This window comes from Gorilla gorilla, chromosome X (genome assembly GCF_029281585.2).
Source record: "Gorilla gorilla gorilla isolate KB3781 chromosome X, NHGRI_mGorGor1-v2.1_pri, whole genome shotgun sequence".
In the NCBI taxonomy this organism is placed as follows: Eukaryota; Metazoa; Chordata; class Mammalia; order Primates; family Hominidae; genus Gorilla; species Gorilla gorilla.
Genome location: NC_073247.2, coordinates 59,733,768 through 59,752,149, shown reverse-complemented (window position 1 = coordinate 59,752,149; position 18,382 = coordinate 59,733,768). Strand labels below are relative to the sequence as shown.

The following is an 18,382-nucleotide window of genomic DNA, read 5'->3' as shown; positions in this document are numbered from 1 at the left end:
AACCAATATGTAGGAATTATGTCTCCACCGGGCGCGGTTCCTCATGCCTGTAATCCCAGCACTTTGGGAGGCCAAGGCAGGTGAATCATGAGGTCAGGAGTTCAAGAGCACCCCGGCCAAGATGGCGAAAGCCCATCTCTAGTAAAAACACAAAACTTAGCCAGGCGTGCCGGTGGGTGCCTATAATCCCAGCTACTCGGGAGGCTGAGGCAGACAATTGCTTGAATCCGGGAGGCAGGGTTGCAGCGAGCAGAGATCGCGCCACTGCACTCCAGCCTGGGTGACAGAGCAAGACTCCGTCTCAAAAGAGAACAAAGAAAGAAAGAAAAAAAAAAGAACGATGTCTCTACATACCAGCTCAGAGAGTTACAATACACGATTTCAAAGAATGATACATATTTCACAGCATCAAAAAGCTAGAAATAAAATTCACAAAAGATGCGCAAGACTTCTTTGCAGAAGGCTGTAAAGCTTTATTGGGAGAATTTTAATGAACAAATTTCCAACATAGGAGCAGCCTGCATCATTTCAACGTGTCTTCTTTTAACACTGTGATTGCTTTTCACCTGTAACAGAAACACAACAGTTGGGAACATGACTTAGCAACAGATTATTCAGATGACCCTAAAGGCATACAAAGCACACTACAGTTTGGGTTTTATTAAATGGACTAAAAACAGAACCCTATGGGTGATCCCGTGTCTTACACGCAATTGAACCTCTGCATAAACTTTGAGCGTAGACCTGCAGAATTTAAAAGTAATTTCCTCCCTGAACATCAAGCGCTTCCTTTCAAGTCACAAGCACTTACAATTAACAGTCAGCAATTTGGAAAACACATGTGTAAAGCATACTTCAGTTGATTACTCAGGAAGTACTAGAGTCATGGTCTTTCAACTTTAAATCTTATCAATTCATGTCTCTAAAGCTGAAACTTACATGTAACATTTGATATGATTAGAGATGACTATATCGTATGTGTGTCTACAGTCTTATTAGAAATAGTGGCTCATGAAGACTGACAGTGGGGCAGGGAGCATGCATAGCACAGGCATCTTACTCACACCCATGCTGAGCATCACTGACCTACATGCCACAGATGATAGGAACTAAACGGTCTCTCGCCATTTGATATTTATTTCAGTCACTCAAGGTTTCCGTGGGGAAAGATTTAAGAAGCAATTGTACCATTTGACCCAGCCATCCCATTACTGGGTATATACCCAAAGGACTATAAATCATGCTGCTATAAAGACACATGCACACGTATGTTTAGTGTGGCATTATTCACGATAGCAAAGACTTGGAACCAACCCAAATGTCCAACAACGATAGACTGGATTAAGAAAATGTGGCACATATACACCATGGAATACTATGCAGCCCTAAAAAATGATGAGTTCCTGTCCTTTGTAGGGACATGGATGAAACTGGAAATCATCATTCTCAGTAAACTATCGCAAGAACAAAAAACCAAACACCGCATATTCTCACTCATAGGTGGGAACTGAACAATGAGATCACATGGACAGAGGAAGGGGAATATCACACTCTGGGGACTGTTGTGGGGTGGGGGGAGGGGGGAGGGATAGCACTGGGAGATGTACCTAATGCTAGATGATGAGATAGTGGGTGCAGCGCACCAGCATGGCACGTGTATACATATGTAACTAACCTGCACAATGTGCACATGTACCCTAAAACTTAAAGTATAATAATAAATAAATAAATAAAAGAAAAAAAAAGAAGCAATTGTTCATTAAAAGCCAGAGAAACCCTGCCTGGGCAACACAGTGAGACCTCATCTCTACAAAAATGAAAACAAAAAAATGTAGTCAGGCACGGTGGCTTGTGCATGTAGTTCCAGCCACTCAGGAGGCTGAGGTGGGAGGACGGCTTTAGCCTGGGAGCCAGAGGTTGCAGTGAGCTGAAATTGCATCACTGCACTCCAGCCTGGGTGACACACTGAGACTCTGTCGCAAACAAACAAACAAACCAAGAAGAGGGAGAATTCACAATTTCACAAGATCTTACACTACGTATTCAGCTCTCCACACGGAAAAACTAGGATGAAGCAGAGTGCCCGCTCACTTTCTTACTGACAATGAAATCTCAATTCAGAGATTTTCAGATGACTCGGGCCAGGGTTTCATGATTTGTGATTAACAAACCATGCGAAGCAGATGATCTCTGTGTCCCACGCATTCTATGCAACAGGATCAGAGTATGAAAGAACCGGAATGGAAAATGGTTTTAAAATCTCTGACTTAAACTCACTATTTTCGTAAGAACCAAAGATAGGTTTAGAAGTGAAAGGACTCACTCAGAATCTCGCCAAGGCTGTAAGAGCTGGTATTAGAACCCGCATGAGTGCTTCAGCATTTTTCACACCAAGTGATGGGTGTTACAAACGTGTTATGTATTGATTAAAAGCAGACCTTTACAAAAGCATCTGAAAATTGTGAGCTACTGGTTTAAGGATTTATACTCAAAAGTTTTAATTCAACATAGCTTTGACTCAGTTTGTTTCCCTATCTGACAGTCTATCAGTCGGGTGCTGGGGCCTGAACTACGTTTCGAATAACCTTTATATAAGAACTCTGTTACTAAAGAGGCAGTATTGTTACCTCTCTGTTATTAAAAATATAATGCTGGGTCGGGCACGGTGGCTCTCGCCTGTAATCCCGGCAATTTCCATGGTCGAGGCAGGTGGATCACCTGAGGTCAGGAGTTCGGGAACAACCTGTGCAACATAACGAAACCCTGTCTCTACTAAAAATACAAAAATTAGCTGGGCGCGGCGGAGCATGCCTGTAAGCCTGGCTCCGCCAGAGGCTCAGGCAGGAGAATCACTTGAACCCTGGAGACAGAACTTCCAGTGAGCCGAGATGGCACCACTGCACTCCAGCCTGGTCTTCAGAGCGAGACTCCGTCTCAAAAACATAGTAAGAATTACAATACGATACCGTGGAAACAGACACCCTACAGTGTGCATGCCTAATGGATTGCCTACCTTCTTCAGGCGTTTTCACCTCCTCTGGATTTGGCGGGTCCATCTCCTGCCCATCAGGACCATCTTCACACTCACACCCAGTCTGTGGGTGACCCTGTTCCTGACTATCAGCTTCAGGCTTCGGCCCTTAAAAATAAAAAATACGTATCAATTTAAGCAGTAAAACATAAAGTATGAATAAGAAAATAATATTCATGCTCTCGGTATTATTATATAAAAGCTTTAGCTAACGTAATAATAAATGTGTTGATAAGAATCCCAGGAACATTATTTCAGGAGTCTGTTAGCAGAAAACAGGAAAACAAGGTGTTCCAAATAATACCCTCTTCCTTTCCGAAGACTGCCCTCAGACAACTTTGCTGCCTCCTTTGCACTTCTCTGTTATTCTACTTCTGATTGTCCTTCTCGTATTAAATGACTCAAGGCTCAAATCCCGTCTCTCACAGCACTTACACTCCTAGCGCTTAGACTCTTACATGGCATGAGTAGCCACCAATAAACGCTGAGTGAGAAAACTCTTTTAAAAATACATGAAAAAGCCCAAACTGCAGAATATTCTGCAAACCAACTGGTCTATCCTCTCCAAAAATGTCCGTATCGTGAATGACAAGAAAAATTAAGGAAACATTACAGGTTAAAGGAAACTAAAAACACCTGAAAAGCACATGCAAGGTGTGATTCTGAACTGGACTCTGGATCAGAAAAAGAAATCCTATCAATAAAATTAGCTGGGCCGGGCGTGGGGTCTCACGCCTGCAATCCAAACATTTTGGGATGCCAAGGTGGGCAGAGCAGGTGAGGCCAGAAGTTCAAGACCGCAGTGGCCGGCGCCTGTAGTCCCAGCTACACGGGAGGCTGAGGCATGAGAATCCCTAGAACCTGGGAGGTGTAGATTGCAGTGAGCCGAGGTCGCACTACTGCACTCCAACCTGGCCCACAGAGAGAGACTCCGTCTCAACAAAGAAAAGAAAAAGGAAAAAAGAAATTTTCTGGGGAACTGGCAAAATTTCAGTATGCACTCTGTATTAAATGACTCCGTTTTCTCATTGTTAAATATCCTGATTTTGATCTTTGTGCAGTGATGATCCAAGAAATGACTTTCTCTTTGTTCTGACGATATACACACCCTCAAGTACATAGGGTAAAGGACCATAATACCTGAAACTTTATCGAAACAATTCAGCATTAATAACAGTAAACACATGTCCGTATGTGTGTGTGTGTGTGTGTGTGTGTGTGTGTGAGTGTGTGGGCAGCACGGTAAGAGAGGGAGGGAAGAGATGTGAAACCTATGAAGCGAAAGCTATTAACAATTGGTGAATCCAGATGAACAGTATATGAGTTCATTGTACTATTCTTGCAAATTTTCTATAAATGTTATGTCTTGGAGATACATACAGTAAAAATTTAAAAGAATATATGATAACTGCACTGAACTTCAGGAAGAAAGGAACTTTTAATTGTGGTAAAAAATACACATATCCTAAAATTTACCATCTTAACTATTTTTAAGTGGTACAGTTCACTGAGGAGTTACGTTTGCAACATTACCAGCCACTAGGCACAAAAACTTTGCATCTGTGTTTTCCTATACCTTGAAACCTTTCTTTATTTAATGAATTTATTTATGTATTTATTTATTCATTCATTTATTTATTAGCGATGAGGTCTCACTGTGTTTCCCAGGCTGGGCTTGAACTCCAGGGCTCAAGCAATCCTCTCACCTCAGCCTCCCAAGTAGCTGGGACTATGAGTGCATGGCATTCAGCCCAGCTTTAGACCTTTCTCCTAAATGACAATCTAAGGATAAACCACAGGACATGTAGAATGCTTATATTCAGCCGTAGAGTACCAACAGCAGTGTGCGTCAGCTGAGAAATCTGAAGTCTACCACGTGGATAGGATTTCAGTTACAATTACAATGTCAGTTTCTGAAGGATTGATTAGCTGGATGGATTTGAGGACTATGGAAAATCTTACAGTCACGACACCCATTACCTATTGGGGTAAAGAGAAACTTCACTTTGTTCAAATAAAGTTATATTTAGGTCCGAAGGTCCTAAAGGTAATATTCCATAAATGAACCCCGTGAAGAACAAAACACCAAATACAACATTGTTTGTGAATCACAGAAAATATACTGTCCCGCACTGAGAATAAGGGAGTGGGCGGACAGCAATTAATGGGCATTGTTGTCAGTCAGATTCTAGGAACTTTTAACAGTGCATCCCTGGAAGAATCCATGACCTCCGTTACATAGATGCTTCCTTTCAAAACATTTTATCTCGGAGAAATTATTTCCATCTCACGTTAATCTCAGGATAATTCCGTTTTTGCTTTTCTAACCATAAAAGGATTTAATCACCTCCTAAAAGCCGCCGAGAAAAATCACTAAACCAGCTACCTGTATGGCAGTATCCTCATTTATCCAGCTTTTATCAAACGTACCATATAAAAATATCAATCAAAGGAAACGGGGGCCAACATTCAGCGACTCGGTTTTTGGAGCTGCTCCTGCTCCTCTGAACTGGGTCTATTCTTGGGTCAGTACTAAGCTACCTTACAGTAAAGCCTTTTGAGTTTTAAGCATTTTCAGCAAAATCACTTCCTTCTTTACAGCAACATACATGATAGGAAGACACAAACCTTGGAACACAGTACAAATGTTGTATTCACCAGTCAAGGGTTCTTGGATAACACACAATCCTGGCACCTCCATTCTCTCATTCATAAAGTCGAGAACTTTTATCATAGTGAGGGATTTGCCTAAGCTAAGCTGCAAACTACATAGCCTCCTCGCTTTTCCAGTCAATTTCAGGCATTCTTTCCATTGTTTTCTTTCCTCCTGTTCCTCCTATGTGACAATGCCTAACACACACACACACACACACGTGCAAACACACACACGAACACACACACACGCACACACCAGCAGACGTTCTTCTTCCCTTTCCCTCACCTTGACCTGCAGATGCTCCCTCATCCTCTCCCTCCTGAGCAGCTGCAGGATCCTGACGTTGAGTTGCTGGTTCCCCTTCTTCAGGTGTTGGTGGTTCCACTTCATCACTGAACTGCTCGGGCTGGGGAATATGTGTGGGTGTGCAAATAAAAAATAAGTTTCGTTATTGATACAAAATTTTACATATATACACAGAATACATAGCTATTTCTGGTCATAACTAAGCCTAAAGACATTTCTCCAACTCTATGCTCTATGCCCAATAAGGTTACTCCACCCACAGGGAGGTTACTGTGAGAAAAGTGACGCACGAGGACTTTGGAGGCTGTTATACTCTGTGTTGGAATACATGTGTACAATCTGTCATTAACAAACAAAGCCTGAGAAAGAAGTCATGGGCAAAAGCTGGAGAACACGAGAGGAAAAAAAAAATCCTCCAGAATCAACGTTTCCTTCATGAGATGCCATCATCATCTTTTATGAGCAGGAAAGACTTTATCAGCATTTCCACACTAATGCAACAACGCTATCACAAAAATTAATTTCTACTAATAGAAAACATCGAATTAACGTTTAAGCACTCACCCGCATAGGCCCAATCATTTCAGGAGGCTGTACATAGCGTCTTGGTCTAGGCCGATAGGTCGATCTTCCTCGCCAACTCATATTTCACACTGAAAACAGACAACCGTGATTGGGAACGTGCGCTCCAGAGGGCTGCTATATTCGATCACTTCCATGGATAAATGTTAACTTGCCGTTTTACTTTTGAAAATACTCTCAAAATGAGTCCCAGAGTTAAGCATACGTGTGTACGCTGTCTGAGTGCCTACAAAGCCACTTATGCTGGCCAGGCTGGCAGAGCAATCATCTTAAGGCGTGTGGCAAAAGGCAGAGGACATTTTTTTCTAAATTTCTTTTGGACACGCGGTCTCGCTGTGTTGCTCAGGCTGGAGTGCAGCGGCGTGATCACAGCTCACTGCAGCCTCGACCTCCCGCTCAGGGGATCCTCCCACCTCAGTGTCCCGAGTAACTGGGACTACGTAGGCGAGCGCCACTGCGCCCCGCAGACAGAGGTCATTTCTGATGAGGTTTAGTTTCACAAGTGCACTCCCCACGAAAACCCTAGTGAATCACAATTCTCGTGATTGCTGCTTTGGGCACACTCCCACTTCCTAGAGCCATTCACCCCCCTCACAACAAGTTTGGTTGGACCGCACTGCCTCGCCCACTCCTTCCCACGGTTTTCGGACCTTCCATGGCGGAGGTGAGACCTTGCAGTGCTTCTCACTCGGGCGCTCCGCACTCCACACCGCTGGGGGGGCGCTCACCAGGCCGCAGCCTTCCCAGGTGCCAGGCCCCTTCTTCACCGCCCGCCTCGCCCCCGCCGGGGGCCTCATTCAGGGAATCTGCCCTGTGTCGTCGGGGGTTCCCGGCACCTCGGGACTTCCATCCCCCCAACAGCACTCACCCCATCTTCACCTGAGCCCCTGACCGCCTCCCCTCCACGGCCCACCTTCCTCCCCGTCCAGGCCCCTTCACGACCACGAAGCCGCTGGTGGCCTCGCAGCCTGTGAAGGGAAGGAGGACGACCTCGTGGCCCTTCTCCCTCAGAGGCCACAGACCAGGAAGCGGGACCCGCCTGACCCACCCGAGGCCCTCTCCACCCTCACTCACACTTCAGTCCCCGGGATGACTGGCCTGCAGACCTACCAGATGAATCTCAGTAGAGGAAAAAGAGTCCGGACGGCAGGAACCAGACAGCACTGCCTCACAGCTCCCTGGCGTTCTTCACGCGGGCGAAGGGGCCGGGCAGAAGACGCCCAGTGAACATGCGCACTGAGGCGGGAGCCCAGGGAGCATGCGCGGCTGTGGGCTGGGGAGGGCTGCCGTTCCCAGCGCCACGCCCCAAACCCTCGATGCCCATCCTCATTGAGGATAAGGGAATCCCACCTCCCTCTGCTGTTTCCTATGCCTCTGGGACTCAAGTAGTGCTCCCCTCAAAACTCACCCCATCTTCAACTGAACCCCACCCCCAACCCAGGGCCCTCTCTTGCCCCGGCCCCACCATGGGGACAAGGACCACTGTGACCGGCTGGGAAGACAGGTAAACCACCTGCGAAAACAGAAATAGCAGCCTATCCCAAAAGGAAATTGTTCAATGTGAACAAGTCAGAGAAAGAGACTGAAAGAAAAATGAATAGAATCGCTAGGACCCGTAAGAAAATGCTAAAACGATATCTATCATTTGTAGCATCAGAATCGCAGAGGGTGAAGTGACAGTATTAGGGAAACAGGACAGCCAGAGTGACACCACGTGAAAATAAACTCCGTCTTGAAAGTAGCAAGATACATAGTCCTGCCAGTCACAACCCATGGTCCTAAGATGTTTGGAGTTGAGAAAACAGATGAAAGGTACCTCCAAGGACATGCTCCCACAGCAGCGGAAAGTGCACGGTTCCCAACACCCATTAACGATATATGCTTTCAACAGAATTATGCTTTCATGGACTTACACACTGGTAAGTCAAGGATAGTTTTCTTTAAATCAATAGAATGATAAAAGTCATCATGCTCTTAGCCCACCCGCACAAAGGCACAGATTAAGTTTAGTCTTTATATAGGTAAGACCCCTATATAAGAAAAACCAGACCAGGCCAAGGCTCACGCCTGTAATCCTAGTATTTTGGGAGGCTGAGCTGGCCAGATCACCTGAGCTCAGGACTTCGAGACCAGCCTAAGCAACATCAGAAAATCTCATCGCTACAAAAAACAAACAAAAAACCGTCGAAAAATTAGCTGGGCATGGTGGCATGTACCTATACTCACAGCTACTCAGGAGGCTGAGGTGGGAGGAGCGCTTGAGCCCAGGAGGTCAAGGCTGCAGCGAGCTCTGATAACACCACCGCACTCCAGCCTCGGTGACAGAGTGAGACCCTGTCTCAAGTTTTAATAATCGAACCTAAAAACGTACAAATTTATCAATCGAATTCACTATATCAACACATGAATGGGAAAAAATGCTGTGGTAATCGAAATAGATGCACTGTTTGATGAAAATCAACATATATTCAAATGAATACTCTCAGCAAATTTGGAACAGAATGGAATGATTCACTCTGATAAAGTCCGTCTACAAAAAAAGGAGAGTAAATAGGATGGTGAAATGTTGAAATTTTTCGGTTTCTCATCAGGGATGAGACAAGGATGTCCACTGTCACCATTGTAACGGGTGGGTCTGCACAATGCCGTAAAATCAGAAAAGGAAATAAAACTCTTTACAACGGCAACGACGGGCCCGCCACGGTGGCCCACGCCAGTAATCCCAGCACTGTGGGAGGTGAGATGGGTGCATCACTTGCACTCAAAAGTTCAACAACAGCCCGGGAAACATGGCAAAACCCCGTCTCTACAAAAAATACAAAAGGAAAAAGAAAAAAAAATGGCGGAAACAAAACTCCTCTTATTCAAGGATGATATGTTTCTGTATATTGAAGACGGAAAACGACCTAGAAGTAAACTTTGGAATTCACAAGCATATTTCACAAGGCCGCTGGATAGAAAACCAATATGTAAGAATTATGTCTCCACCGGGCGCGGTTCCTCATGCCTGTAATCCCAGCACTTTGGGAGGCCAAGGCAGGTGAATCATGAGGTCAGGAGTTCAAGAGCACCCCGGCCAAGATGGCGAAAGCCCATCTCTAGTAAAAACACAAAACTTAGCCAGGCGTGCCGGTGGGTGCCTATAATCCCAGCTACTCGGGAGGCTGAGGCAGACAATTGCTTGAATCCGGGAGGCAGGGTTGCAGCGAGCAGAGATCGCGCCACTGCACTCCAGCCTGGGTGACAGAGCAAGACTCCGTCTCAAAAGAGAACAAAGAAAGAAAGAAAAAAAAAAGAACGATGTCCTACATACCAGCTCAGAGAGTTACAATACACGATTTCAAAGAATGATACATATTTCACAGCATCAAAAAGCTAGAAATAAAATTCACAAAAGATGCGCAAGACTTCTTTGCAGAAGGCTGTAAAGCTTTACTGGGAGAATTTTAATGAACAAATTTCCAACATAGGAGCAGCCTGCATCATTTCAACGTGTCTTCTTTTAACACTGTGATTGCTTTTCACCTGTAACAGAAACACAACAATTGGGAACATGACTTAGCAACAGATTATTCAGATGACCCTAAAGGCATACAAAGCACACTACAGTTTGGGTTTTATTAAATGGACTAAAAACAGAACCCTATGGGTGATCCCGTGTCTTACATGCAATTGAACCTCTGCATAAACTTTGAGCGTAGACCTGCAGAATTTAAAAGTAATTTCCTCCCTGAACATCAAGCGCTTCCTTTCAAGTCACAAGCACTTACAATTAACAGTCAGCAATTTGGAAAACACATGTGTAAAGCATACTTCAGTTGATTACTCAGGAAGTACTAGAGTCATGGTCTTTCAACTTTAAATCTTATCAATTCATGTCTCTAAAGCTGAAACTTACATGTAACATTTGATATGATTAGAGATGACTATATCGTATGTGTGTCTACAGTCTTATTAGAAATAGTGGCTCATGAAGACTGACAGTGGGGCAGGGAGCATGCATAGCACAGGCATCTTACTCACACCCATGCTGAGCATCACTGACCTACATGCCACAGATGATAGGAACTAAACGGTCTCTCGCCATTTGATATTTATTTCAGTCACTCAAGGTTTCCGTGGGGAAAGATTTAAGAAGCAATTGTACCATTTGACCCAGCCATCCCATTACTGGGTATATACCCAAAGGACTATAAATCATGCTGCTATAAAGACACATGCACACGTATGTTTAGTGCGGCATTATTCACGATAGCAAAGACTTGGAACCAACCCAAATGTCCAACAACGATAGACTGGATTAAGAAAATGTGGCACATATACACCATGGAATACTATGCAGCCCTAAAAAATGATGAGTTCCTGTCCTTTGTAGGGACATGGATGAAACTGGAAATCATCATTCTCAGTAAACTATCGCAAGAACAAAAAACCAAACACCGCATATTCTCACTCATAGGTGGGAACTGAACAATGAGATCACATGGACAGAGGAAGGGGAATATCACACTCTGGGGACTGTTGTGGGGTGGGGGGAGGGGGGAGGGATAGCACTGGGAGATGTACCTAATGCTAGATGATGAGATAGTGGGTGCAGCGCACCAGCATGGCACGTGTATACATATGTAACTAACCTGCACAATGTGCACATGTACCCTAAAACTTAAAGTATAATAATAAATAAATAAATAAATAAATAAATAACAGAAAAAAAAAAAGAAGCAATTGTTCATTAAAAGCCAGAGAAACCCTGCCCGGGCAACACAGTGAGACCTCATCTCTACAAAAATGAAAACAAAAAAATGTAGTCAGGCACGGTGGCTTGTGCATGTAGTTCCAGCCACTCAGGAGGCTGAGGTGGGAGGACGGCTTTAGCCTGGGAGCCAGAGGTTGCAGTGAGCTGAAATTGCATCACTGCACTCCAGCCTGGGTGACACACTGAGACTCTGTCGCAAACAAACAAACAAACCAAGAAGAGGGAGAATTCACAATTTCACAAGATCTTACACTACGTATTCAGCTCTCCACACGGAAAAACTAGGATGAAGCAGAGTGCCCGCTCACTTTCTTACTGACAATGAAATCTCAATTCAGAGATTTTCAGATGACTCGGGCCAGGGTTTCATGATTTGTGATTAACAAACCATGCGAAGCAGATGATCTCTGTGTCCCACGCATTCTATGCAACAGGATCAGAGTATGAAAGAACCGGAATGGAAAATGGTTTTAAAATCTCTGACTTAAACTCACTATTTTCGTAAGAACCAAAGATAGGTTTAGAAGTGAAAGGACTCACTCAGAATCTCGCCAAGGCTGTAAGAGCTGGTATTAGAACCCGCATGAGTGCTTCAGCATTTTTCACACCAAGTGATGGGTGTTACAAACGTGTTATGTATTGATTAAAAGCAGACCTTTACAAAAGCATCTGAAAATTGTGAGCTACTGGTTTAAGGATTTATACTCAAAAGTTTTAATTCAACATAGCTTTGACTCAGTTTGTTTCCCTATCTGACAGTCTATCAGTCGGGTGCTGGGGCCTGAACTACGTTTCGAATAACCTTTATATAAGAACTCTGTTACTAAAGAGGCAGTATTGTTACCTCTCTGTTATTAAAAATATAATGCTGGGTCGGGCACGGTGGCTCTCGCCTGTAATCCCGGCAATTTCCATGGTCGAGGCAGGTGGATCACCTGAGGTCAGGAGTTCGGGAACAACCTGTGCAACATAACGAAACCCTGTCTCTACTAAAAATACAAAAATTAGCTGGGCGTGGCGGAGCATGCCTGTAAGCCTGGCTCCGCCAGAGGCTCAGGCAGGAGAATCACTTGAACCCTGGAGACAGAACTTCCAGTGAGCCGAGATGGCACCACTGCACTCCAGCCTGGTCTTCAGAGCGAGACTCCGTCTCAAAAACATAGTAAGAATTACAACATGATACCGTGGAAACAGACACCCTACAGTGTGCATGCCTAATGGATTGCCTACCTTCTTCAGGCGTTTTCACCTCCTCTGGATTTGGCGGGTCCATCTCCTGCCCATCAGGACCATCTTCACACTCACCCTCAGTCTGTGGGTGACCCTGTTCCTGACTATCAGCTTCAGGCTTTGGCCCTTAAAAATAAAAAATACGTATCAATTTAAGCAGTAAAACATAAAGTATGAATAAGAAAATAATATTCATGCTCTCGGTATTATTATATAAAAGCTTTAGCTAACGTAATAATAAATGTGTTGATAAGAATCCCAGGAACATTATTTCACGGGTCTGTTAGCAGAAAACAGGAAAACAAGGTGTTCCAAATAATACCCTCTTCCTTTCCGAAGACTGCCCTCAGACAACTTTGCTGCCTCCTTTGCACTTCTCTGTTATTCTACTTCTGATTGTCCTTCTCGTATTAAATGACTCAAGGCTCAAATCCCGTCTCTCACAGCACTTACACTCCTAGCGCTTAGACTCTTACATGGCATGAGTAGCCACCAATAAACGCTGAGTGAGAAAACTCTTTTAAAAATACATGAAAAAGCCCAAACTGCAGAATATTCTGCAAACCAACTGGTCTATCCTCTCCAAAAATGTCCGTATCGTGAATGACAAGAAAAATTAAGGAAACATTACAGGTTAAAGGAAACTAAAAACACCTGAAAAGCACATGCAAGGTGTGATTCTGAACTGGACTCTGGATCAGAAAAAGAAATCCTATCAATAAAATTAGCTGGGCCGGGCGTGGGGTCTCACGCCTGCAATCCAAACATTTTGGGATGCCAAGGTGGGCAGAGCAGATGAGGCCAGAAGTTCAAGACCGCAGTGGCCGGCGCCTATAGTCCCAGCTACACGGGAGGCTGAGGCATGAGAATCCCTAGAACCTGGGAGGTGTAGATTGCAGTGAGCCGAGGTCGCACTACTGCACTCCAACCTGGCCCACAGAGAGAGACTCCGTCTCAACAAAGAAAAGAAAAAGGAAAAAAGAAATTTTCTGGGGAACTGGCAAAATTTGAGTATGCACTCTGTATTAAATGACTCCGTTTTCTCATTGTTAAATTTCCTGATTTTGATCTTTGTGCAGTGATGATCCAAGAAATGACTTTCTCTTTGTTCTGACGATATACACACCCTCAAGTACATAGGGTAAAGGACCATAATACCTGAAACTTTATCGAAACAATTCAGCATTAATAACAGTAAACACATATCCGTGTGTGTGTGTGTGTGTGTGTGTGTGAGTGTGTGGGCAGCACGGTAAGAGAGGGAGGGAAGAGATGTGAAACCTATGAAGCGAAAGCTATTAACAATTGGTGAATCCAGATGAACAGTATATGAGTTCATTGTACTATTCTTGCAAATTTTCTATAAATGTTATGTCTTGGAGATACATACAGTAAAAATTTAAAAGAATATATGATAACTGCACTGAACTTCAGGAAGAAAGGAACTTTTAATTGTGGTAAAAAATACACATATCCTAAAATTTACCATCTTAACTATTTTTAAGTGGTACAGTTCACTGAGGAGTTACGTTTGCAACATTACCAGCCACTAGGCACAAAAACTTTGCATCTGTGTTTTCCTATACCTTGAAACCTTTCTTTATTTAATGAATTTATTTATGTATTTATTTATTCATTCATTTATTTATTAGCGATGAGGTCTCACTGTGTTTCCCAGGCTGGGCTTGAACTCCAGGGCTCAAGCAATCCTCTCACCTCAGCCTCCCAAGTAGCTGGGACTATGAGTGCATGGCATTCAGCCCAGCTTTACACCTTTCTCCTAAATGACAATCTAAGGATAAACCACAGGACATGTAGAATGCTTATATTCAGCCGTAGAGTACCAACAGCAGTGTGCGTCAGCTGAGAAATCTGAAGTCTACCACGTGGATAGGATTTCAGTTACAATTACAATGTCAGTTTCTGAAGGATTGATTAGCTGGATGGATTTGAGGACTATGGAAAATCTTACAGTCACGACACCCATTACCTACTGGGGTAAAGAGAAACTTCACTTTGTTCAAATAAAGTTATATTTAGGTCCGAAGGTCCTAAAGGTAATATTCCATAAATGAACCCCGTGAAGAACAAAACACCAAATACAACATTGTTTGTGAATCACAGAAAATATACTGTCCCGCACTGAGAATAAGGGAGTGGGCGGACAGCAATTAATGGGCATTGTTGTCAGTCAGATTCTAGGAACTTTTAACAGTGCATCCCTGGAATAATCCATGACCTCCGTTACATAGATGCTTCCTTTCAAAACATTTTATCTCGGAGAAATTATTTCCATCTCACGTTAATCTCAGGATAATTCCGTTTTTGCTTTTCTAACCATAAAAGGATTTAATCACCTCCTAAAAGCCGCCGAGAAAAATCACTAAACCAGCTACCTGTATGGCAGTATCCTCATTTATCCAGCTTTTATCAAACGTACCATATAAAAATATCAATCAAAGGAAACGGGGGCCAACATTCAGCGACTCGGTTTTTGGAGCTGCTCCTGCTCCTCTGAACTGGGTCTATTCTTGGGTCAGTACTAAGCTACCTTACAGTAAAGCCTTTTGAGTTTTAAGCATTTTCAGCAAAATCACTTCCTTCTTTACAGCAACATACATGATAGGAAGACACAAACCTTGGAACACAGTACAAATGTTGTATTCACCAGTCAAGGGTTCTTGGATAACACACAATCCTGGCACCTCCATTCTCTCATTCATAAAGTCGAGAACTTTTATCATAGTGAGGGATTTGCCTAAGCTAAGCTGCAAACTACATAGCCTCCTCGCTTTTCCAGTCAATTTCAGGCATTCTTTCCGTTGTTTTCTTTCCTCCTGTTCCTCCTATGTGACAATGCCTAACACACACACGTGCAAACACACACACGAACACACACACACGCACACACCAGCAGACGTTCTTCTTCCCTTTCCCTCACCTTGACCTGCAGATGCTCCCTCATCCTCTCCCTCCTGAGCAGCTGCAGGATCCTGACGTTGAGTTGCTGGTTCCCCTTCTTCAGGTGTTGGTGGTTCCACTTCATCACTGAACTGCTCGGGCTGGGGAATATGTGTGGGTGTGCAAATAAAAAATAAGTTTCGTTATTGATACAAAATTTTACATATATACACAGAATACATAGCTATTTCTGGTCATAACTAAGCCTAAAGACATTTCTCCAACTCTATGCTCTATGCCCAATAAGGTTACTCCACCCACAGGGAGGTTACTGTGAGAAAAGTGACGCACGAGGACTTTGGAGGCTGTTATACTCTGTGTTGGAATACATGTGTACAATCTGTCATTAACAAACAAAGCCTGAGAAAGAAGTCATGGGCAAAAGCTGGAGAACACGAGAGGAAAAAAAAAATCCTCCAGAATCAACGTTTCCTTCATGAGATGCCATCATCATCTTTTATGAGCAGGAAAGACTTTATCAGCATTTCCACACTAATGCAACAACGCTATCACAAAAATTAATTTCTACTAATAGAAAACATCGAATTAACGTTTAAGCACTCACCCGCATAGGCCCAATCATTTCAGGAGGCTGTACATAGCGTCTTGGTCTAGGCCGATAGGTCGATCTTCCTCGCCAACTCATATTTCACACTGAAAACAGACAACCGTGATTGGGAACGTGCGCTCCAGAGGGCTGCTATATTCGATCACTTCCATGGATAAATGTTAACTTGCCGTTTTACTTTTGAAAATACTCTCAAAATGAGTCCCAGAGTTAAGCATACGTGTGTACGCTGTCTGAGTGCCTACAAAGCCACTTATGCTGGCCAGGCTGGCAGAGCAATCATCTTAAGGCGTGTGGCAAAAGGCAGAGGACATTCTTTTCTAAATTTCTTTTGGACACGCGGTCTCGCTGTGTTGCTCAGGCTGGAGTGCAGCGGCGTGATCACAGCTCACTGCAGCCTCGACCTCCCGCTCAGGGGATCCTCCCACCTCAGTGTCCCGAGTAACTGGGACTACGTAGGCGAGCGCCACTGCGCCCCGCAGACAGAGGTCATTTCTGATGAGGTTTAGTTTCACAAGTGCACTCCCCACGAAAACCCTAGTGAATCACAATTCTCGTGATTGCTGCTTTGGGCACACTCCCACTTCCTAGAGCCATTCACCCCCCTCACAACAAGTTTGGTTGGACCGCACTGCCTCGCCCACTCCTTCCCACTGTTTTCGGACCTTCCATGGCGGAGGTGAGACCTTGCAGTGCTTCTCACTCGGGCGCTCCGCACTCCACACCGCTGGGGGGGCGCTCACCAGGCCGCAGCCTTCCCAGGTGCCAGGCCCCTTCTTCACCGCCCGCCTCGCCCCCGCCGGGGGCCCCATTCAGGGAATCTGCCCTGTGTCGTCGGGGGTTCCCGGCACCTCGGGACTTCCATCCCCCCAACAGCACTCACCCCATCTTCACCTGAGCCCCTGACCGCCTCCCCTCCACGGCCCACCTTCCTCCCCGTCCAGGCCCCTTCACGACCACGAAGCCGCTGGTGGCCTCGCAGCCTGTGAAGGGAAGGAGGACGACCTCGTGGCCCTTCTCCCTCAGAGGCCACAGACCAGGAAGCGGGACCCGCCTGACCCACCCGAGGCCCTCTCCACCCTCACTCACACTTCAGTCCCCGGGATGACTGGCCTGCAGACCTACCAGATGAATCTCAGTAGAGGAAAAAGAGTCCGGACGGCAGGAACCAGACAGCACTGCCTCACAGCTCCCTGGCGTTCTTCACGCGGGCGAAGGGGCCGGGCAGAAGACGCCCAGTGAACATGCGCACTGAGGCGGGAGCCCAGGGAGCATGCGCGGCTGTGGGCTGGGGAGGGCTGCCGTTCCCAGCGCCACGCCCCAAACCCTCGATGCCCATCCTCATTGAGGATAAGGGAATCCCACCTCCCTCTGCTGTTTCCTATGCCTCTGGGACTCAAGTAGTGCTCCCCTCAAAACTCACCCCATCTTCAACTGAACCCCACCCCCAACCCAGGGCCCTCTCTTGCCCCGGCCCCACCATGGGGACAAGGACCACTGTGACCGGCTGGGAAGACAGGTAAACCACCTGCGAAAACAGAAATAGCAGCCTATCCCAAAAGGAAATTGTTCAATGTGAACAAGTCAGAGAAAGAGACTGAAAGAAAAATGAATAGAATCGCTAGGACCCGTAAGAAAATGCTAAAACGATATCTATCATTTGTAGCATCAGAATCGCAGAGGGTGAAGTGACAGTATTAGGGAAACAGGACAGCCAGAGTGACACCACGTGAAAATAAACTCCGTCTTGAAAGTAGCAAGATACATAGTCCTGCCAGTCACAACCCATGGTCCTAAGATGTTTGGAGTTGAGAAAACAGATGAAAGGTACCTCCAAGGACATGCTCCCACAGCAGCGGAAAGTGCACGGTTCCCAACACCCATTAACGATATATGCTTTCAACAGAATTATGCTTTCATGGACTTACACACTGGTAAGTCAAGGATAGTTTTCTTTAAATCAATAGAATGATAAAAGTCATCATGCTCTTAGCCCACCCGCACAAAGGCACAGATTAAGTTTAGTCTTTATATAGGTAAGACCCCTATATAAGAAAAACCAGACCAGGCCAAGGCTCACGCCTGTAATCCTAGTATTTTGGGAGGCTGAGCTGGCCAGATCACCTGAGCTCAGGACTTCGAGACCAGCCTAAGCAACATCAGAAAATCTCATCGCTACAAAAAACAAACAAAAAACCGTCGAAAAATTAGCTGGGCATGGTGGCATGTACCTATACTCACAGCTACTCAGGAGGCTGAGGTGGGAGGAGCGCTTGAGCCCAGGAGGTCAAG

The 18,382-nt window shown here is 45.0% G+C and overlaps 2 protein-coding genes across 2 annotated transcripts; both read right to left on the bottom strand.

The window, feature by feature from the left end:
- Window positions 1-449: 449 nt before the first annotated feature.
- LOC129529771 (G antigen 2D) lies at window positions 450-7,815 on the bottom strand. Its single transcript, XM_055375772.2, has 5 exons — window positions 7,686-7,815; window positions 6,558-6,646; window positions 5,973-6,093; window positions 3,014-3,139; window positions 450-566 (listed from the first exon to the last, which is right to left on the bottom strand). The coding sequence occupies exons 2-5, from the start codon at window positions 6,636-6,638 to the stop codon at window positions 544-546; spliced, it is 351 nt and encodes a 116-aa protein (XP_055231747.1). The 5' UTR covers window positions 6,639-6,646; window positions 7,686-7,815; the 3' UTR covers window positions 450-543.
- Window positions 7,816-9,969: 2,154 nt separating this feature from the next.
- Window positions 9,970-17,345, bottom strand: LOC129529770 (G antigen 2D-like). Its single transcript, XM_063703348.1, has 5 exons — window positions 17,216-17,345; window positions 16,088-16,176; window positions 15,503-15,623; window positions 12,562-12,687; window positions 9,970-10,100 (listed from the first exon to the last, which is right to left on the bottom strand). Exons 2-5 carry the CDS (start codon window positions 16,166-16,168, stop codon window positions 10,078-10,080), a joined length of 351 nt encoding a protein of 116 aa, XP_063559418.1. The 5' UTR covers window positions 16,169-16,176; window positions 17,216-17,345; the 3' UTR covers window positions 9,970-10,077.
- Between the last annotated feature and the right edge of the window lie 1,037 nt (window positions 17,346-18,382).

Excerpts from the sequence above, each read along its gene's own strand:
- LOC129529771 (XM_055375772.2), bottom strand. The coding sequence starts at position 6,638 with ATGAGTTGGCGAGGAAGATCGACCTATCGGCCTAGACCAAGACGCTAT. Across the intron at positions 3,140-5,972 it reads GGGAGCATCTGCAGGTCAAG|GGCCGAAGCCTGAAGCTGAT; the intron begins GTGAGGGAAAGG and ends TTTATTTTTAAG. Across the intron at positions 567-3,013 it reads GGTGAAAACGCCTGAAGAAG|GTGAAAAGCAATCACAGTGT; the intron begins GTAGGCAATCCA and ends TTTCTGTTACAG.
- LOC129529770 (XM_063703348.1), bottom strand. The coding sequence starts at position 16,168 with ATGAGTTGGCGAGGAAGATCGACCTATCGGCCTAGACCAAGACGCTAT. Across the intron at positions 15,624-16,087 it reads AAATGATTGGGCCTATGCGG|CCCGAGCAGTTCAGTGATGA; the intron begins GTGAGTGCTTAA and ends CATATTCCCCAG. Across the intron at positions 12,688-15,502 it reads GGGAGCATCTGCAGGTCAAG|GGCCAAAGCCTGAAGCTGAT; the intron begins GTGAGGGAAAGG and ends TTTATTTTTAAG.